This window comes from Urocitellus parryii, chromosome 5, assembly GCF_045843805.1.
Source record: "Urocitellus parryii isolate mUroPar1 chromosome 5, mUroPar1.hap1, whole genome shotgun sequence".
Taxonomy (NCBI): domain Eukaryota; kingdom Metazoa; phylum Chordata; class Mammalia; order Rodentia; family Sciuridae; genus Urocitellus; species Urocitellus parryii.
In genome coordinates, this window is record NC_135535.1 from 181,520,952 (window position 1) to 181,540,889 (window position 19,938).

General features: G+C 48.2%; 1 protein-coding gene across 1 annotated transcript in view; it reads right to left on the reverse strand.

Moving 5' to 3' along the window:
- The window catches only part of Rrp12 (ribosomal RNA processing 12 homolog), a 34,423-nt gene that overhangs the window by 2,761 nt on the left and 11,724 nt on the right, over nucleotides 1–19,938 (reverse strand). The window contains exons 11-31 of the mRNA XM_026394782.2: nucleotides 18,535–18,646; nucleotides 18,218–18,315; nucleotides 16,590–16,704; nucleotides 15,179–15,321; nucleotides 14,920–15,041; nucleotides 11,712–11,776; nucleotides 11,461–11,623; nucleotides 10,862–11,016; nucleotides 10,564–10,631; nucleotides 9,916–10,009; nucleotides 8,859–9,017; nucleotides 8,639–8,719; nucleotides 8,326–8,431; nucleotides 8,034–8,141; nucleotides 6,868–7,025; nucleotides 5,417–5,508; nucleotides 5,091–5,249; nucleotides 4,796–4,971; nucleotides 4,445–4,570; nucleotides 2,980–3,029; nucleotides 513–579 (exon numbers count right to left, since the gene is read on the reverse strand). Of these exons, the coding sequence (XP_026250567.2) occupies nucleotides 513–579; nucleotides 2,980–3,029; nucleotides 4,445–4,570; nucleotides 4,796–4,971; nucleotides 5,091–5,249; nucleotides 5,417–5,508; nucleotides 6,868–7,025; nucleotides 8,034–8,141; nucleotides 8,326–8,431; nucleotides 8,639–8,719; nucleotides 8,859–9,017; nucleotides 9,916–10,009; nucleotides 10,564–10,631; nucleotides 10,862–11,016; nucleotides 11,461–11,623; nucleotides 11,712–11,776; nucleotides 14,920–15,041; nucleotides 15,179–15,321; nucleotides 16,590–16,704; nucleotides 18,218–18,315; nucleotides 18,535–18,646 (2,417 nt within the window). The remainder of the gene's footprint in view (nucleotides 1–512; nucleotides 580–2,979; nucleotides 3,030–4,444; nucleotides 4,571–4,795; nucleotides 4,972–5,090; nucleotides 5,250–5,416; nucleotides 5,509–6,867; nucleotides 7,026–8,033; nucleotides 8,142–8,325; nucleotides 8,432–8,638; nucleotides 8,720–8,858; nucleotides 9,018–9,915; nucleotides 10,010–10,563; nucleotides 10,632–10,861; nucleotides 11,017–11,460; nucleotides 11,624–11,711; nucleotides 11,777–14,919; nucleotides 15,042–15,178; nucleotides 15,322–16,589; nucleotides 16,705–18,217; nucleotides 18,316–18,534; nucleotides 18,647–19,938) is intronic.

Genomic DNA, 19,938 nt, shown 5'->3' on the forward strand with positions numbered 1-19,938 from the left:
TCACAAGATTCTCCACCAGGGTCAGGATGCTATGGGACCACTCTTAAAATAAAAGTCTTCCCAAAGAGCCCCTGGCCTTTACATGTACAGCAAGGGCTCTGGTGCAAGGGCTTTGGGGCAGGGCCCTGCAGGGGCACCTTGGAAGGAAGAAAGCTGAGAAGTCACCTTGGCATTTCTAGTAGCTTCTCTGGGGGTTAACCTGGGCCTCAGAGACAAACATAGAAGGGAACCCAGGAAGGGCCAGGCCCAACACTAATCTACCCAAGTCCTGTCAACCTGGACCTGGCCTGAGTCAGGGCTGGACAAGAAAGGCCTGGGTGGGTGGGCAGCACTGGCCTCAGGAAGAGTGGGGGTCACGTGCCCAGCCCAGTCCTGTCAGCTAATCTATGCTGGTGCCAACTGAGTACAAACCGGATATGCAAACTCAGGGCTCTGCATCCCTCCCTGCCACTCCTCTGCCTGGTGTAGATGACAGGAATCAGTGCCCCAAAAGAAAGAAGTGGAAACCTCACCTTGGTACTGAGGGGGCATCTCCAGCTCCTCCTCCTCAGACTCTTTCTGCTGCTTACGCCTCTTCTTCTATAAAAAAAAAAAAAAAAAAAAAAAGGTAACAAGCAGGAAGTCAGTAAAAAGGAACGTAACATGTTCACTGATGACATCAGTACTGACAGCAGCAACCTACGTTGAACATGAGTGTCCCTCCATCCTCTACTTACAGATAAGGAAAAAAGGCCCTAAGGGCAGGTTACACAGTGAGGCTCTAGTCCTTATCCTGACCGCAGGCCTGCCTCTCCACATTAAACTCCACCCCAGGAACACGGGTACCCATATGGCACCCTAAAGCCAGCCCAGCCCCTTATTTCCTAACAGGGAAAATGAGGTCCTAGACCTCTCTGGAGGGAAGGCCTTCACCAGCTCTTCAATTCTTACAAACTCCACTCAAACTTTCTCACTGGTTACTAGTGCACTGATCCTTCACTCAGTGCCAGGCCTGGGGACATGGGGAACAGGACCCAGTTCCAGTGGGAGACCCCTGCCCAAGCTAGTCGCTACAGTCCCTCAACATTAGAGTCCTAGCAGTTATGAGCCAATAATAAGGTCACATGGAGTCATCCAATTATACTCTATAGCAGGCGATGAACACCCGCCCAGGGCTGCATTAGGGCTGTGCAGGGAGGAAGGCCAGTCTGGGGCTATGCTGCCCACTGGAAGCCTGACAAAACTGCAGACTCCAAAGGCATATAAGCTCCAAGGCCAGGGGTGCCAGGTAGAGGGACCAGAAGGAACAGGTTGGAGCACACAGGCCGTGTCTGAGCATAGGGCACCAGTTGCACTGGCCGTCGCCCAGCACAGCGGATACCTAGTGGAGAAAGGAAAGTGTTCCAAGGAAGTGTGACTCAGGCTTCTCTGGGGAGGATGATGCCTGAAATGGTTTGTGGTTCAGCTGACACAAAGACAAGGCCAGCCAGCCCATCCCACTGGCCTTCCACTGAGGCCACTACTGGCACCCCAGCACATCAGGCTCCCACAACTTTGGAGGGAGGAGAACTCAGCAATGGCACAAGAAAACCACTGGGTGGTCAGTGCAGGAGCTGTCATCTTGTCATCTCAAGACAAGATGCCCTGCTCATGGGCCATCCTCATTCCCTTGGCCAGGAACGAGTAGGCTGCTGAGGGACTACAGGACATGCTGAAGGAATCAGGGAAGCCTTGACAGATCAAGATTTCTAAGAAAAATGAGTAATGATTATAAAGAAGAGCTGTGACTGACTTAACTTCACCATATGCCAAGCACATCACAGAGAAACCTGGATTTGAGCCCAGGCAGTCTGGGGTCAGGGACACACTCATTTGCAGGCTACTACTGCTGCCTGGAAAATAAAACCACATGGTGGCTGAAGGTGCCATGGAAGGCCAGATCTTGGACCAGGGAAGGGAAGAACTCCCAGGTGAGGGAGATATGCCACACTGAAACAGGCTCAGGAGGAGGCAGGGAGAGTTTTTAAGCAGAAGCAATATACTACTTCTCCAGAGCACCCAGAGGGGCTTCCTGCATGAGGGGCCTTCGTTTTTTTTCTTTTCTTCTTTTTTTCCCTTCCAGCACTGGGAATTGAACATGCTAGGCAAGGGTCTACCACTGAGCTATATCCTCAGCCCTTTTTATTTTGAGATAGGTTCTAAGTTGCCCAAGTTGGCCTCAAACTTGTAATTCTCCTGCCTATGTCTCCTGAGTACCTGGGATCACAGGTCATCAAGCCCTCTTACATCAGAGTCTTCTAAGATCCTTAGTCACTCTCTGATACCAAAGTCTCTTTGCTTGGTTTTCACCCAGTTTTCCAAACAGCAATCTGCACTGTTTCAACACTTAGTAGCTCCTTGGGAAGAGGCAGGCAGAGGGCACTGGGAAGGTATGTGGGGAAACTGGGGAAGTTTACCACAGGTCAAAAATGTACTTTACATGCTCAATTTGATCACAATGTCCTAGTAATTCTATGAGGTGATCTACTTAGAATCCCATTTTACAGGCCAGGAACTGGGGCTTGGAAGGTTAGCCTGAGGCCAAGATGTGACCCCAGAGCCTTCTTCTTTAGCTCCAATACTATTGCACCCCCAACTAGGCAGCTACAGCCTAAAATGATGCCCGGGGGGCTGGATGAGCTGGACATAGTCTGGAAGAACAAAGACAAAGACACCTCTCCAGCATGTTTCCAGAAATGGTGTCTGCCCTTGGAGCTTGGGCCACCACTCCCCTTGCAGCCTGCAGAGCACATGCCATTCACAGATGCAGAGCCATTTTTTTCTTCAACAGGACAACCAGCCAATGCTGAAGGTCACTTGGGGGTGCTTCAAGGCATCCAACCCTTGAGGACCCACTGAGTATTTGAGGAGCAGAGCAGGCACAATATCCCCAGGGAACAGGTGTGAAGCTGTGGGGCCCAAGCTGAGGTCTGAGGCCCTCTGATAACAGCAACTACTCACACTTCTGACACTCGCATCCTCCATCAGGTCAGCCATCTCTTCATCCTCACCTGACATCAAAAGAAGACAGCCCTGTGAACACTCACGGCACCCCCAACTCACCCTTTCCTCCTGGCTCACCAGGATGAGGGGTACCAACTCCAACCCCAGAAAACTGCCTTCCCCAGACCTGTCCTTTTAAGGGAGATAAGACCTCTGAACACTGCCCCCTTTTCCCATCCTAGGCTGCAGGGATGATGGCTCCTGAAGGAGTAGTGACCCAACTTTAGAAGTGAATACAGCTTTTTTTTTTTTTTTTTTTTTTTTGAGAACAAAGAAAGTCCTAGGTTTCCTGGAGAGACTGCCCAGACCCACACATGCTCCACTTTGATAGGACTGCTTCATTTTCCTACCTGAGAGCCTTTTTTTTTTTTTTTTTTTTTTTTGTAGTACTGGGGACTGAACCCAGGGGCACTCTACCACTGAGTTATACCCCTACCCCTTTTTATTTTTAATTTTCAGACAGGATCTTGCTAAGTAGCCCAGACTAGTTTCCCACTTAAAATCTCCTTCAGTAAGCCTGTCTGGTAGCTGCATGCTCCACAGTTCCCAGCTTGAAAAATCTTTTCTTTCCCCTGTGGGCACATAAAGAAGTATGAAGCCAACCATTTGGAGGTGAAAGAGATTCAGGCAAAGTCAAGAAATAACCAAAAAAATAAACACACCCTGTGACTAGATGCTAAAGATAGGGCGAGAACCTGAGCTGAATCCTAAAGAGTGGGGAGGCTTTGGAAAAGTAGAAAGGCAGAAAGGGACTTCCTTAGCATCAGGAATAGCCAGCGACCAAGAGGACAGGAGAGTAAAGCAATGAGAGGGGAGCAGAAGACCAGCTACAGAAACATGCACGTACTGTATATATTCTATAACTTCATCTTCCCAACAACCCTGTGAAGTAGATATTGGCATCATGCCCATTTGGAGTAAGGACATACAAGCTGAGATGTTAAATAAGTGTCTATAGACACACAGCTGGCAAGTGAGGTGCAGGGGAAGCCCTGCGAGTGCCAATTAGTAGGGCAAGTGAGTCAAGAGCCTGTAGCTCAGCCATGAGAACCAAAGCATTTCAAAGGTAGAGTTTATTTTTTCAGTGCTGGGGATAGAACCCTGGGTCTCACACACACTCGACAAGAACTCTACCATTGAGCTACATGCCCAGCCATTTTTATTTTTTATTCTTGGGGACAGGGTCTTGCTAAGTCACCAAGGCTGGCCTTGAACTTAAAATCCTTCGGCCTCAGTCTCCCAAGTGATGGGATAACAGACATGCACCACTACGCCTGGCTCTCCTGTGTTTACCAATGCTTCCTTAACAAATGATCACTGCATGGAAAGGTAGATGAACATCAAGTGATTGAACGAATTAACAAGAGCATCCCTGGCCTGGGCCAGAAGCTGTTGCATTCCCAGGATGGGCATGTGGCCCCACCTTTAGTGGTATCCTCTTCTTCCACCTTGTCATCGTCTTCCTCCTCCCGTATGATCAGCCGGCCATCAGCGCTCACCTTGAAGCCATGGTCCTTCTTCTTGCTCCGGCCAGGCCCAGGCTGTGTGGCTGGTATGGTAGAATTTGGCATGAGGAGGAGGAAGCCCAGTCCTAACCCACTGGCACCCTCCTTAGAACCAACACGCCAAGTCTATGCTCCCAACTGGAAGCCTCTCAGCTTCTATCTACTAGCCTATCACAGAAGCTAGCCCCTGCCCACCCACCAGGAACGCAGCACTAGGGCAAACCCAGCACGGGCCCACTAAGCTCATGGGCCAGCCACTTCTTTCTTACCAAGGACTCGCTGGGCCACCTTGGGATCCAGGAAGTTGAGAGGCTCATCCCCTCCTCCCTCCTTCAGCCATGCCCGGCTCCTCTGTCGTGCCAGCTTCCGTTGCTCCTTGCCCCGGCCCCTTTCTTCCACCTCATTGTCCTCCTCATCTTCTGAGTCAGCCAAAATCTCCTCAATGCTAAGGATAGAGAAGCCCCAAGTCAGAGCACTCCCTGGAGATGCAGGGGTCAACTGGGCAATGCCTGGACACTCTGGGCTGGAGGAAACCAGGTCCCCAGGACCCCACCATGATCTTACCTGTCACCTTTACTCTGGGCAGGCTCCTCCTTCTCTTCTTCCTCCTCCTCAGCAGCCTGGCTCAAGGCACGGTGCCTCTTGGCACGGGTCTCAGCTTTCCGGATATTTACCAGGACTTTGTGGTACTCCTCAGGCAGCAGCCCCTTCACCAATTCAAACCTGAGAATGGCAAAGAAGGGCTAAAGAGAGGCACTGGCCAGAGAGCACTCCTCAGAGGTAGGAGGTATTCAGGGATCATGGACCCTTCTTCCCTTCAGTCCCTGGGGGGACTAGAAATCCTCAACTCCGGGCTTGCTCCACCCCCACCCCCATTCAAGTGCACACACCCAAACTTGCGGATGAACTTGGTGAATAGGTTCCGAAGCTTCATGCGGAAATGCCGGCGCATGTCATCTGAAAGTTTCCCAATGGCTTCCATCTACCAGGCAGAGCACCAGTGTGTCAGGAGGGTGCTATGCCTTCCATCCCACCCACCTCTCACTGATGTCCACACCAGAGACAAAGCAACCAGATCCAGCTAAAAGGGGAAGGTTTGAGTAGCTCTCCTGGCTTACCCCTTGGTTCAATTGTGCTTCCAAGAACTCTGAGCAGCCCCATCTTTCCCATAAATCCCCCTTCACAACACAATCAATGACCACCCTTCCTAAGATGACAGCTTAAGTCCTTTATTTGAAAAAGGGTCTCACTAAGTTGCCCAGGCTGACCTCAAACTCACAATCCTCCTGCCTCAGTCTCTCAACACCTGATTACAGGTGTGCACCACCACACCTGACTGGCTCTAGCCTTTCTGAGCAGTGCTTACACTCTACATACGTTCTCTGACACTTTACAACACAATGGGACAGATGTTATGACTCCCAATTTATAGATGAGGAAACCAAAGAACAGTGTTACATGGCTGCTGAGTGGCCACAGGGGCAGGAGTCTTACTTGTAGAGCCCATGGAGCCCACTTTGCCTAACATCATAACCAGACCCAAAGATAGCTAAGAAGGACCTGGCAGTCTAATGACTCAGCTGGATGGGAGAAACTGGGCAGTGGGTGCAATGGGTTAGAGCTCTGTCCCAGCTTGCTGCAAGCCTGGTAGGCTCCCTCTGGGCAGGACAGGTCAGTTACCCACTAACAAAGGGTCCTTCGGACCTTTCTGCAACCTAGCAGGTGCCCCAGCAGGGTTGTGCCAAGGAATCTTTCCAAACTGGGAATCGAGCTGGGCATGATGGCCCACATCTATAATCCCAAATACTTGGGAGGATCTTCAGAAGGATTGCAAGTTTGAGGCCAGACTGGAAACTTAGCAAGATCCTATCTCAAAAAATAAAAAGAGCTGGGAACATAGCTCAGTAGTAAAGCACCCCTGGGTTCAAAGCCCAGTTTAAAAAACTATAGCACACACACGTATTAAAAAAAAAAAAAATTTAAAAAGGACAAGTGGCCTTGCAGAGGCAGAGACCAGAGTCTGAGTCCTGAGATTGTGACCCTGGAAATCTCTGGCCTGTTTCCTCATCTGTATGAGGAGGGGTTGGCTCTACCCATTGGTCTTTGCTCTGCAGAGCAGTAGCTTCCATGGAGGACACAAGGTAAAAGGCAAACTGGGCATTGTGCCCCTCCCTTGCCTTTACCAAGTTGGCACTTCCATACCAAGTCCCTTCCAGGGCTGCTTACTGACCTGCTTCTGCACAAAGCTAGGGCTAAAGAGAAAGTTTTTAATTTGATAGCCTTAAGGCTAGCATGACACCCTAAAGGACATTGCCACCCTCTGTGGGAAAGGGATCCTTACCACCAGCTGCACATGTTTGGCCAGGTGCACCACATCCATGACCACCACGGCCACCTTGATGAAGCCCAGTGCAGACTTGACCACATCACGAGTACGGGAGGCCAGCAGTAGGCACACATTCTCCAGCAGCTGCTCTATTGTGCTAGTCCCCATCATCCCTGAGACGAAGAAACCATTGTCAAGAGATACCAGGACCCCACCTGGACCTAAGTCTGCCCAAGGACAGCTCTACCTGCCCTTGCCAAGTCAAAACTTAGTAGAAGCAAACATTTGAAGATTTTTGTGTGACTGGCAGTTCTAATCACATTCTTTTTTTTTTTTTTTTAATGTATACCCTCATCCTTAGAATGCTAAGAACTTTGGAGCAATTTTTTCTTCCCATTTACATGCTATGTAAGGCATTTTAGTTCTATTTTTTATTCTAGGAGATATTATTATTTTTTTTAAAGAGAGAGAGAGAGGGGGGGGAGAGAGAGAGAGAGAGAGAGAGAATTTTTAATATTTATTTATTTTTTTTAGTTCTCGACGGACACAACATCTTTGTTGGTATGTGGTGCTGAGGATCGAACCCGGGCCGCACGCATGCCAGGCGAGCGCGCTACCGCTTGAGCCACATCCCCAGCCCTCTAATCACATTCTATGGAGTGCCCTTGTACCCTTTAGTCACCCATGGTGGATGACTCAAGATAAAAAATGGAGATTCTAGGGTTGGGGTCATAGCTCAGTAGTAAAGTGCTCACCTAGCACATGTGAGACCCTGGGCTTGATCCTCAGCACCACATAAAAATAAATAAATAAAATAAAAGGTATTGTGTCCATCTACAATTAAAAAATTATTATTATTTTTTTTTTAAAATAGGTTAGTAAAGTTTTTCAACACTTTACATGGCTGGCAGGAGCCAGGAGCAGAACTAAAAACTGGAAGTTTGCCTACTCTATCCTACTCACAACTGACAGGGGACGCAGAGTAGCAGAGCTACACTGTTCCATGCTGGGGCAGGTGTGAGGAGGCAGCCTCAGCATACCCACCAGGGGAGAAGGCAGAGCTATGTGAGAACAGAGACAGGGAGGCAGGAGGAATGTTTCCCCATTCTCGTAGCCACCCTGTCCCAGAACACCTTCCTACCTTAAGGGCTTCCCAAGCCTTCAAGGAAGTAAATATTTACCTTTAAACTCGAAAAGCAGGTGAGTCAGGGCCAGGATGCTACAGCTAACCATGGTCACTGGGCCCACCAGGCCAGGGTAGATCAGGATGAGGTAGCGCTGTAGAGCCTCTGGGGGCAAAAACTAGAATGAGTCACATGAGGACAGGGCCCCCAAAGAGAGGAGCAGCCTGCCTGGGACATGGCAGGGCAGGGAGCTTGCTCCACGTGTTCCCTTTGACAGCGGTTCTGAGGGAAACTTACCCATCTTACTATAAGCAAAGAATCCCCCTGGTTAGCATCACCCAAGCCTCACCTTCCTGGTTAGAGCCGAACCGCAGGAAAGCATGGCCCATCTCCACCAGCAGGGCGAAAGCATTCTTCCGAGCACCCACCGACACCTCCTTGGTGCATAGAATCACCTGGCCACGACAGTCCCATTAGCACGTACCCTCTGAGTCAGCCACCCTGGGGTGGGTTGCCCAGAGTATAAGGGCAAATAAAGGCACCCATGTGCCCAGGTGGCAAATTGAGCCCACACTCACTGCCCTGCCCATATTATGACAGGCTATTGGGGACCATCCTTTAGGAAACTCACCAAATGCACATATACCCATCCCACACCTCACCTCTGGGACAAGGGCAGTGATGAATTCCTCGTGCTCAGATGACAATTTCTTCACAATATGTATGAGGCACTTCAAACGAGGCTGTGGGCAGGGAACAACAGTCAGGAGCCCCTCTGTGCCAGCCCACAGCCTGCAAACGTCTCCAGTGGCTCCTCTCCCAGTGTCCTCCCAGGAAATAACCCGTCCTCCCTTGGCAGAGCTGGCAGACTGGCACCCTCACCCTCTTGGCGGGAGAAGACGTGCTCCGCAGTGAGTCCAACAGGGTCTTCTTCAGCTCATCCAGGTGGGTCTGCACAAAACGGGCCCCGGGTCCCTGGGGGCTAGCACAGACCTCCTCCAGCACACGGTAGGCCTTCTTCTGAACCCCATGGGCCTTGCTCTGTAGTCAGTGCATGGAGGACAGGGACAGATGAGGAAGGAGACTTGTATCCACCCCTCCTTACAGTGACATTCTGAGAGTGTCCACTGTGGCTCGCACTTGAGGGAACTCAGAGAAGAAGCTAGTCCTACCCATCTAGTCTGGAGCTCATGAAGTCTGACAAGAGGTCTGGTGAAATATGGACACATTCCATATTCTACCAGTGGCTAATTCCTATGCTGGGCATGGGGACAGTGGGTGGCAGAGTTATTCCACTCACCACCTCTAAATGACGCACATTCTAGCAGCACAGCCTGTGACCTGCTACTTTTTCTAGCTGGAGCAGCACTGCTCTCCTCCGTCCCACTGACTCCCACTGTTCCTGAGATACCAGGGAGCAACCCTGACACGGATCTTTATGTCCACCTTCATGTTCCATCCCAAGACACTTTTCATCCTAACTGCTATTAAACTTCAGCAGTGGGGACAGCTTTCAGAATAGCACCGTTGATCTGAGTTCTGAATGGCGGTCAGTCACAGGGTGAAGGAACCAGCATATGCAAAGGTGCATGTGGCACCTGCTCTATTTGGGACTCTTAAAGCAGCCACATGAGGCTGCAGTGGGATGAGGGTGTGGAGAACTGGAAGGGATAAAGGTCAGCCCAGGCCAGGAAGGGCCTAGTGAGTGAGCAGGCAAAGGAGCACGGCCTGTTCTACAAGAGACACCCTAGCAGAAGACGTTGCAATTTAGTTGCCTTGGCACCTACACTGATAGATGGACAGGACAGAGTACAAGGCGAAGCCACTGTAGAAAACAGCAGACTAGACTGATCTGGGCAAGGAGCAAAGGCTGAAGAATAAAGACAGAAACACCTTCTGAAGCCTCATCTCCCCACAGATGAGCTTGTGTGGGGCTTACCTCTAGGTAGGGCCGGATGGTAGAGTATAGCTTGCTGATGGCAGCTTCATCAGCATGAGGAGCCAAGGCCACAACCAGGTCCAGAACAGACAATCTGCTCAAAATAGGAGACAAAAAAAGAATTTAAGTGAAGCTGGAGAAGAGGTAAGCTATCAGTGTTCTTATGTTCTGGTTACAAGAACGTGGGAGAAGTCAGGGTGAGGACAGGGGGTCTTTAAGGAACTTGTGAGCAATAATCATCACTAGCACCTAATCAAGCATTCACAACATACCAGTCATAGCTCTGGTGCTTTATAAATGCCAACTCCTTGAAACCTCAGAAAGTATCCAAGAGCAGATACTATTATCATGCCCACTTTTCAGATCAGAATTCAGAAACAAAGAGTGGGTAAATCATCTGACAAGGCCACACAACCCATAAGTGGTAGAACTGGGAATTGAATGCAGGCAGTTGTTTCCAGGGTCCTTGTTTCTCCCTTGCAAGCAAAAGGGCCTCTCAGGAAAAAGGAACTGTCCAACCTCTCAGTATAGCTGGGGCATTCAATATCTTCCCCAAAGAATTTCACAATGGATCCATAGGGTTTCTGCCATATGCCACTCCAGCTCCCTGGGCTGCCCAGTTCAAGTGGGGAAACCTGAACACATTACCTGGTGAAGTCAGAGCTGGCAGGGTCAAGCACCTTCTCACTGGCTTTCTCCAGGAAACCATTCACCAACTAGCAGATCCAGAGGGAAAAAAAAGGAGCAGTAGCAGCAGGTCCCAGAGCTACTTCCCCACCATTTAGGAGCCTCAGGCACAACCCAAGCCACAAGAGCTGTATGTGGTTCCATCTTCCAGATGGCAGAGACCCATGTGACTTTGGTAGGTGGGGACTCATCTTTTCCAACTTGTCCAACCCAATGATGCTCACCTGAGAGCATTTCTCCCACTCCCCCACCAGCACACCTGACACTCAGTTATGGTGAGGTAGGTTTTGATGGTTTCCAACACGGCCCGGCGAGGGGCTGGAGTGTCCTCGGCTGCAGTAGGCTGCCCATACAGGTTAAAGAGGATTGGCAGAAAGTTCTTGGCAAAGCGGCTCACTTCAGCACGGTCAGCCTCTGCAGTGAAGGAACATGAGCTGACCCTACTTCAGTGGCCACTGGGGTTGCAGCCCAGAGGTATCTGTTCAGGGGATCTTGTGGCAGGATTTGGAAGCAGTGGGCTTGAAGTTTTCTGTGCCAGGATAGGCTAAGGCCAGGTAAAGAGAGCAGATGCCGAAATGGTCTGGGTTCCTGTGTAGCTTCTACACAGGGGCCTGTGACGCTGACCATGATTCTGCAGCAGGTGTTACACCCTGGGAGCAGAGGTAAATGAGCAAGGGCCTCCTACTAACTCTGTGCATCTCAAGAGCAGCAGCAAAAGCAGCAACACAGAAGTTAGCACAGAATGTTATTTTCTGCAGTTATGTCTATCAAATGAGCCACTGCAGGCCCGGAGATGGGGCCAGGGACACCTGCCACCCTCTCACCAGTGCCCACCCCACCTCTGGAGCCCACACATACCTGCCTCACAGCCCTTAGTGATGAGGGTGCGCAGGGCCTGGCACACAGTGACTCTCAAGTCCGGGCGCTCACTGATGGCTGTGCCTAGTGTTCTTGCCAAACCTTTGAAGGAGGCAGCCACATCCGTGGGCCTTGTGCAAAACCCAGGCAATAGGGTCCAGATCTGAAAAGGAGATAATAAAGGAGAGAATAACACTAACAACCCATGCCCCTGTGCTCTCCTCCCCATGCCTCTCCCCACTGACCCTTACCTGCCACTGGAGTGTGTCATAGATCCTGGACTCCACGGTGCTGCCTGCCTGGGCCAGCTCCATTGCTGGAATATGTGAAAAAGACACAGTGTGAACCTGGGCACCATCATGGCCTCATTTTACCAAAACCAAAGGCTCAGGGAGACAAGAATATGGGTGATTCTCCCTTCTCCATAAATTATATCATAATACTTATTCATTCTAAAATATTAGACCCATGGAAAACAATATTGGAGAGTAATTATAAACAATAACATGGAGAATAATGTCTCTCTATAATCTTACTCCCCAGGGCTGGCTTCTGTTCCTTGTGACTTTTCTTATACTTCTTTAAACATAAGACATAAACCGGACTGAACTATACATATATTTTCTGTAAACTTGTTAATGTGATGATAAAGTTGGTAACATTCATTGAGCTTATTCTACATGGCAGTCTATAATGGCCATTTTATATGGTTATTTCATTTAATCCTCACAATGTAATTATCCTGCCCATTTTACAGATGAGGTGCAAACCCTGGCAAACTAAATAAACTAAATAACCTTGTCCAAAGTCACAGTGCTTTAGCCAAGTTGAAATTTAAATCTAGTTTATTTAACCACAATCTTCTAGGCCATCTATCCCTACCTACTGGTTTGTCTTTCTTTGTATGTTCTGCTTTATTTTTGTGGTACTGGGGACTGAAGTCAGGGCCTCACACATGCTCAACCAGTGCTCTACTACTGAGCCACATCCCCAGCCCTCCTTCATCCCAAAGCAAGACTTTACCAGAGCTGACTTAAGTGGAACCCACTGAAGGACATGCAGATTATGTCAGATTCTTTGCTAACAGAAACCACACTGCTAGAAACATCTTTGCATGTACATAAAAGGGAGTATACATCTGTCTTGAGGAAACAGATAGCTACACACCAGTTTATATAGACACAAAGAACACTGTCAGGGCTGGAGGTGGAGATGGAGCTTAGTAATGGAGCATGTGCTCAACCCCCAGCCTACACACAAAAAAAAAATCTTGCTGCCAGTGTCTATAGTCCCTTATATTTTACATATATGAAAAAAAGAAAAATTTGAAAGAAAAAATACATTAATGTTTTAGTAATTTTTTTTAGTTGTAGATAGATACAATATCTTTATTTATTTTTATGTGGTGTTGAGGATGGAACCCAGTTCCTCGCACATGCAAGGCAGGCACTCTACCACTGAGCCCCAGCCCCAGCCACAGTAATAATTCTTTAATACATTAATGTTTTAGTAGTAATTCTTTAATTCTTTCTGGTTGGGGGAATTGAGTGCTTTTTTATGTTCCTCTTTAAATGTTTTCTGTATATTCAAACAATGTTTGAAATCAGAAAAAAGAGTTTCTCAACCTTGACACCATGGACATTTTTTTTTTTTTAAATATTTATTTATTTTTAGTTCTCGGCGGACACAACATCTTTGTTTCTTTGTTGTGCTGAGGATCGAACCCGGGCCGCACGCATGCCAGGCGAGCGCGCTACCGCTTGAGCCACATCCCCAGCCACCACCATGGACATTTTTGGCTACATAATTCTGTGTTGTGGGGCTATCCTGTGCATTTTAGGATGGTTAGCAGTATCCTTGTCCTATGCCCACTAGATGCCAACAGACCTTTCTCCCAGTTGTGACAATGAAAAATGTCTTCAGGCATTGCCAAATCATCTGTGGGCAGCAAAACCATCCTGCTGTTGAGAACCACTGTCACAGACCAGGGCAGCAAACTTTCTGTAAAGGGCCCATATTTTAAGCCTTGTAGGTCCTTTCATTTCTCTTACAACTATTTAACTTTGTCTGCCATTAAAAAGCAGTATGAGGGCTGGGGATATAGCTCAGTTGGTAGAGTGCTTGCCTCATTTGCACAAGGTCCTGGGTTCAATCCCCAGTAACACACACAAAAAAGCCTTAATATAACAGGCATAGCTGTGTTCTCATAAAACTTAAATTAACAAAATGGGCAACAGGCAGGATAGTTTACCAATGCTGCCCTAGACCCTCAAAATCCAATGAAAACAAAAGCTCCTGCAGTCATCACTAGGCCAAGAAATGTGAAGAAATGTGATCTAGTGCTAGTCCTGTCCCTCATATAGGTCTGGGTCTATGTACCATAGGACACGAGTAGTATACAGAGAGAGAACAAGAAAATGATGGGACGAGAAACCATGTCCCAAAAGAAAGGGAGAGACCCAGCAGTTTGGGAGGCTGAGGTAGGAGGATTGTGAGTTCAAAGCCAGCCTCAGATAAGCAAGGCACTAAGCAACTCAGTGAGACCCTGTATCTAAATAAAATAGGGATGGGGATGTGGCTCAGTGCTTGAGTGCTCTTGAGTTCAATCCCTGGTACCAGAGAGAGAGGGAGAGAGTCTGAGGACATGCAGCCAGAAGGACACTCCCTGGAAGTAATGATCATTTTCAAATACTTAAAATACATATGCAAGTGCATCTCTTGGTATACAGAAGTACAAATAGTTGTCCTTCAGCATCCACAAAGGATTGGTTCTAGGACTCCTGTGGATACTACAATGGGCAGACGCACAAGTCTCTACATTATATAAAGTGGCAGAATATTTGCATACAACCTGCACATATCCTTCCCTTATACTTTAAAATTTTATCTCTAGATTACTTAATACCTAATATAATAACACATAGGGTTGTGACACTGTATTGTTTAAGTAATAATGACAAGAAAAAGAAGTTAGTACATGTTCAGTAGAGACATAATTCTTTCCCTGAGTATTTCTCATCTGTGGTTGGTTGGATCTGCAGATGCAGAATGCAAGGAATACAGAAGGCCAACTGTATATGTATAAACAAATATAGTATACATTTTGAAAAGTTCATCTCAAGGGCTATCACAAGGAAGAAAGAACAAGACTGTTTCTTGTGATCCACAAGGGAAGAATAAGACCCAAATGGTGGCAGCTCAGCTGGAAGGAGGCCAATGTCTGCCTGCAGAGAGCAAAGTTCTGTCCCAGGGACAGAGGCCTGGCCATGCCTCAGAGTGGAGAGGAGGATAAGCCCTGCTGGGGAGGGCACTCAAGCTCTGGCTGGCCAGGTGTTGGCATAGAGATGCTGTCAAACATTCTAAAAGCTGGTATGCTGGACTCAGAGCCTTTTCTGGCCCCTTCAACTAGAGCTCCTGGATAATGGAGCCTCAGGCTTTACATAGGAAAGGGTTCCAAACCTTTGCTCTTCAGGGTGTTGGCCAGGGGCAAGAAATAGGTAGTGAAGAAACCAAGTCGTGTTTCCCGGACATGGTCCCGGATGACGGGCAGCAGCCAGCTTCGTGGGAAATCCAGAGTCTCTCTGGAAGGGAGGGAAGGACACAGTGAGGAGGTGACTGCTTGAGGGCCTCTCTACACAGACTGGCAGAATTCTTTCCCTGGGAAGAATAAGACGTCGACTCCTGGCATTTCTACAAAGCCAAACAAGATCACACTTACTCAGAGCCATCAATTTCCAGAGGCACAGCCTGTAAAACCACCTCAGGTCCCATGCTGGTCACTGCAGCCCCCACTGCCTGATCTAGGGCTGCTGTGTGGGGGAAGTGAGGGGAGAGGCGCAGGTCACATAAGGACTGGAGGCACTGGAACAAAAAGATGAGAGGTTACACAGTGAGACGTGCACACAAAGCTGGAGCATGGGTCAGTGGTAGGTTATCTACCTAGCACGTGAGAGGTCCTGGGCTCCATTATCAATAAGTGCAAGTGTGTGCACACATGCACAAAATAAATGGGTGTTGAACTGGGGGTGTAGCTCAATGGTAGAACACTTGCTTCGCATGACAATGTCCAGGGTTCAATCCCTAACACCACAAAAAAAATCCAAAATAATAAAGTACAGGTGTTTTTTAATGCTCACAAGGTGACTATAACTAAATCAGCAAAAATTTCCCTTTTTCTCTTATCTGACCTTACTGTAGATCAATGTGGTGAGCAGGGACCCAGACCAGACAGTCTCCAAAAGAATGGGGCTTGGGATTCTGGGCCCAGGGTAAATGCCTCACACACAGTGATAACATCTACTGATGTGTCTGATCCCTCCCCCAAGGCCCAGAATTTTTTAAAACTGGTTTCAATTAACGGTTAAAACTAGGAGGTTTCACATGCAAATGTAAATTTCCAATTTACCTTGAAAAATGGTAGGTCTGGCAAAGGCAGACTCACATGCAACACAGAGAACTAACAGGTACTGAGGAGACAGAGAGCTATGCCATCTGGCTCCCAGTTCCCCAGTGTGGCTTCTCATGGACCTTGCTGGTCTTGTGGAGGAAGCCAAGTTTGCTAACCTCAATTAGGTTAGCCATTTGTTCAAGACCCTCCTTCTCAGGGTGACACCTTGTGTCAACCAACAGTGTGGGGAGTCAGTGAGGAAGGCCCCTGAGGTCAGCAGCTATTCCACCTGCTGACCAGGAGTCTGGGCTCCCACCCGCTCCTGGAGCTGGGATCTGCTCAGGATCCCTGGGTGATCCAGGATCATTAAATGATTTATTCTAGACTTGAGTAATCTCCCTAGAGCCTAAGGCTATTTAAAACACCAACACCATACTCCCTCATTAAACAAAAATTAGAGAATTGAAAAATCAAAGGCAAGGGCAGGAAAGGAAGAATCATAGAGATTTCCTAAGTTGCAAAACCATCAACTCCAGCAAAGACGGGTGAGCAGACATTTGTGTGGCGAGGTACCTCTTAGCTCTCTTCCTGCTCCTCCCTGACTGGTCCAATTACCTTCTTGGGGACACAGTACCTGCATGGGCACTATCATGGTGGGAGTGGGGAGTGGTATGCCGAGAGCAAATTCCCGTTCCCCTTCTAGGAGCCTTAGTTCAAGGGGCCCAGCAGCTCTCTAGCTCACCTTCTTCATCACAGGATGAGCCTGTCTCCCACATGCCTCAAAGAAGACACATAGCAGCTGCAACACGGAGCTCCAGGATGCATGGAATTTGTACGTCAAGCCCTCTTCCACCGCCCTGCCAGGGAACAAGCAGAGTTAGGGTCATGGTCACATTCACCCATGCACCAACCAAGAAAAGTCAATGGCTACAAACATTTGGCTGGCCCCAGCAAAGGCAAGGGGGACAACTAATATTTGGAAAATGTCCACAATGTTCCCTGTGTTGAGTTGAATTTACACACTCTTAGTGCTTCAAGAAAAATCTGTGAGGAAGTAATCTGTTCCATTTTCAGATCAGAAATCTGAGGCCCAGGGTCACTCTGTCAGTGTACTGCCCTCCACACTGTGAGAGGAGGAGAGGAGCCATTCACAGGCACACTGGGCCTACCACACTGGGTCTCCCCAGACTGTTGTCTGTCATTATCCCATACCTTCTTTGACCTAAGGCAGAATGTATGATAAGAACGGGTGGCCTGGGCAGAGGGGAAAGCCGCTAGCCCTTTCCAGGCTGTGCACACCTTCATCTGCACCATGTCCCCATGATGTCCATCCACTGGAGGTTTCAGCATGAAGAACTGACAGGGGACAGTGTGGAAAGGGATGTGGCTGTGAGGTAGTTGAAGTTCTTGAAATTTCCTGAAACCCTATCCCAGATGGACAAGAAACAGGCCTCTGTCCACCATGGAAGAGTCACCATAGCACCAGATCATGAAGCTAAACAGAACCAAAAGAAACACCCAGGCCCCTAGCCTCTTAACTGGAATTGCTCAAGGGGGCTTGGCACTCAGTTTCCACACTGTCCTGCTGGGAATCAAAGGTGGCTGGTGGCTGTATCTGTGAATGGCTCCTCTCATAGTGTGGAGAGCAGTGCAACACATGGACAAAAGAGAGGTCTCTGAGGTCAGCCTACCATTGGCTGGGTAACCTCCACTTCCTGTCTATAAGATGGGGGTATTAGAGATCTCCTAGCATCATGTAGATCACTAGTAGTTACAGCTACTGAAAGCTTGACCATGTGCCAGGTACTGTTCTGAGAGCTTTCCTAGAGCTACCTCATTCAGTCTTCACCTTCTTGCTACTCCCCTTTGGCTGATGAAGACCCTGAGATTTAGAGAGTTATGCAGTTAAGAACCGAATCAATCCCAGCTCCATGGTAGGAGCTCCAGGGGCAGGGATCTAGAATCCATACTCTTATGCCTCATATTATGGTGCCTCTCCCAGTGTAGGCACTCTGACACAAGCAGTGCTCCAACTACAGGTACCCTGAAATCCCGGACTGCCTGATGCCAGGCACCAAGCTCACAGTAAGTGGTAAGTGAAGCACTATGTAGAACATTCTACTACAGCACCCCTCATGCCTTCTTTTTATTTGGAGGGGAGAAGGTTACTAGGGATAGAACCCAGGTGCACTCTATCATTGAGCTACATTTGCAGCTCTTTCTAATTTTGAGACAATTTCTTGCTATTTGCTGAGGCTGGCATTGAACTTGTGATCCTCATGCCTCAGCCTCCAAAGTAGCTGAGATCACAGGTGTGTGGAACCAGGTCCAGCTCCTCATGCAATCTTAACATGGACACCACATGCTCACCTAAACATCTTGGCAATATACTGGGCAGGACCTGAGGCTGAGACGGTCACAGCACCGATGTTAGCCATGTGTGGAGCCACACATTCCTTTAGTAGCTCCTGGGGGAAAAAAAAAAGAAGACCACAAGCTGTCTAAGTCCCAGGCAGCCCCAGGAGCACTCATCCCTGCTAGATGATTACTTCTGGAAGGTTCTGAGAAACCTATCTTCCACTGTGAGAATGCCACCAAGACTAAACTGGTGGTCTGAGGTGAGGTGGCAGAACCACTTCTGCTCTCCACTTCCTTAGTTACAGATGGGGTTGGGGATGCTGCAGTACCTTGAGAGTCTGGGTGGCAGCTGTCACCACCTGTGAGTGAGGGGAGAGAAGACAGGTCATCGCAGTTCCAAAAAAACGAGGGAGGTGGCCCAGTCCCAGGTCCCGCTGCAACCTGGCAAGACAAAAGTTTTTTTATTGGGCCTGGTCCTCAGCCTCAGAGACTAAGCAACCAAGACTCAACCCTCACAGCCCAGATCCAAAACCAACCACTGACTGCAGGACTCTGTAGGGCCCTTCTGATGGGCCATTTAAAAAAGGTACTCTCATTGAAGTAATAATTACATGTGGTAAAAAAAATTCAAAGATGTTGTCAGGGTATAGAATGAAGGGCATGCCTTCCTTTACACCCTTCTGGGCTGACCCTTAAATGCACTTCCCAGGGGAAAATCAAAGTTAAATTTATTAAACACTCTTCCAGAAGTCTTCACACATATACCAACACACAAAACAACAATTGCTAACCTGTACATAATATTTACCAACCACTGAAATAACAACATACACTCATTCACTTCAACCTTGCAAAAACTACTGAAATTAGTCCTGTTATAATTCCCATTTTACAGATGAAGAAACTGAGACACAGAGAAACGTTAAGTCAAATAACTTGCATAAGACCACACAGGTTGGTGTAATGAGGTCAGGTTTCATATCTCATCAACCTGGGTCCAGAGCATATAAATATAAATAATCGACCATGTCTACTGTTCTGCATCTTGCTCTTTCTCAATATATTTTAGAGTTTTTTCATTAGAAGCACATTTCTAATGTCAGAATAGTTTTCAAGGTCTGTATTTAACCTCTCCCCTATGAGACATTTAGTACTAGCTTTTTTGCCAACACCTAATACTACAACAAATATCCTGAGACATGTCCTGGACACCACTGTGGGCATGCTCCGGCAGAATCCTGAGAAGTAACAAATGGGATGATTTTGCCATTTCCAGCCCTTCCACATGAAAGGTGGTCTGGAGTAGGAAAAAGAACCTGGGCCTAGCTGACCTGGGCTGGAGACCTCCCAGGCTCCTTAGCAGCTGTGTGAGGAGTTATCTCGCATGGCTTTAGCTTCTGGTTTAAAAATCAGGGCTAAAACCTGCCTCATAGGGAAGGTTGATCAGTGAGGTAAAACAAAGGATGTGAAGCACTCAGTATGCGCCTGGGCCAGAGCAGGTATGGGAATCCTTCATGTGAGGGAAAGACAGAACCAGCCCGGTGTAGCTATAGGACTTACAAGACCCTCGTTCCAGGCAAAGCATGTAGGCCATCATTTTCTTCCAACCTTATTCCATAAAAGTGGAATTACTATTAAGTGGTCATGAATGAATGCAGAAATAGAAAGCAGAACCTAGAAACTGCCTCACAGGGAGTTTGCAGGACTAAAAAACCCAGAGGAGGAAAATATTA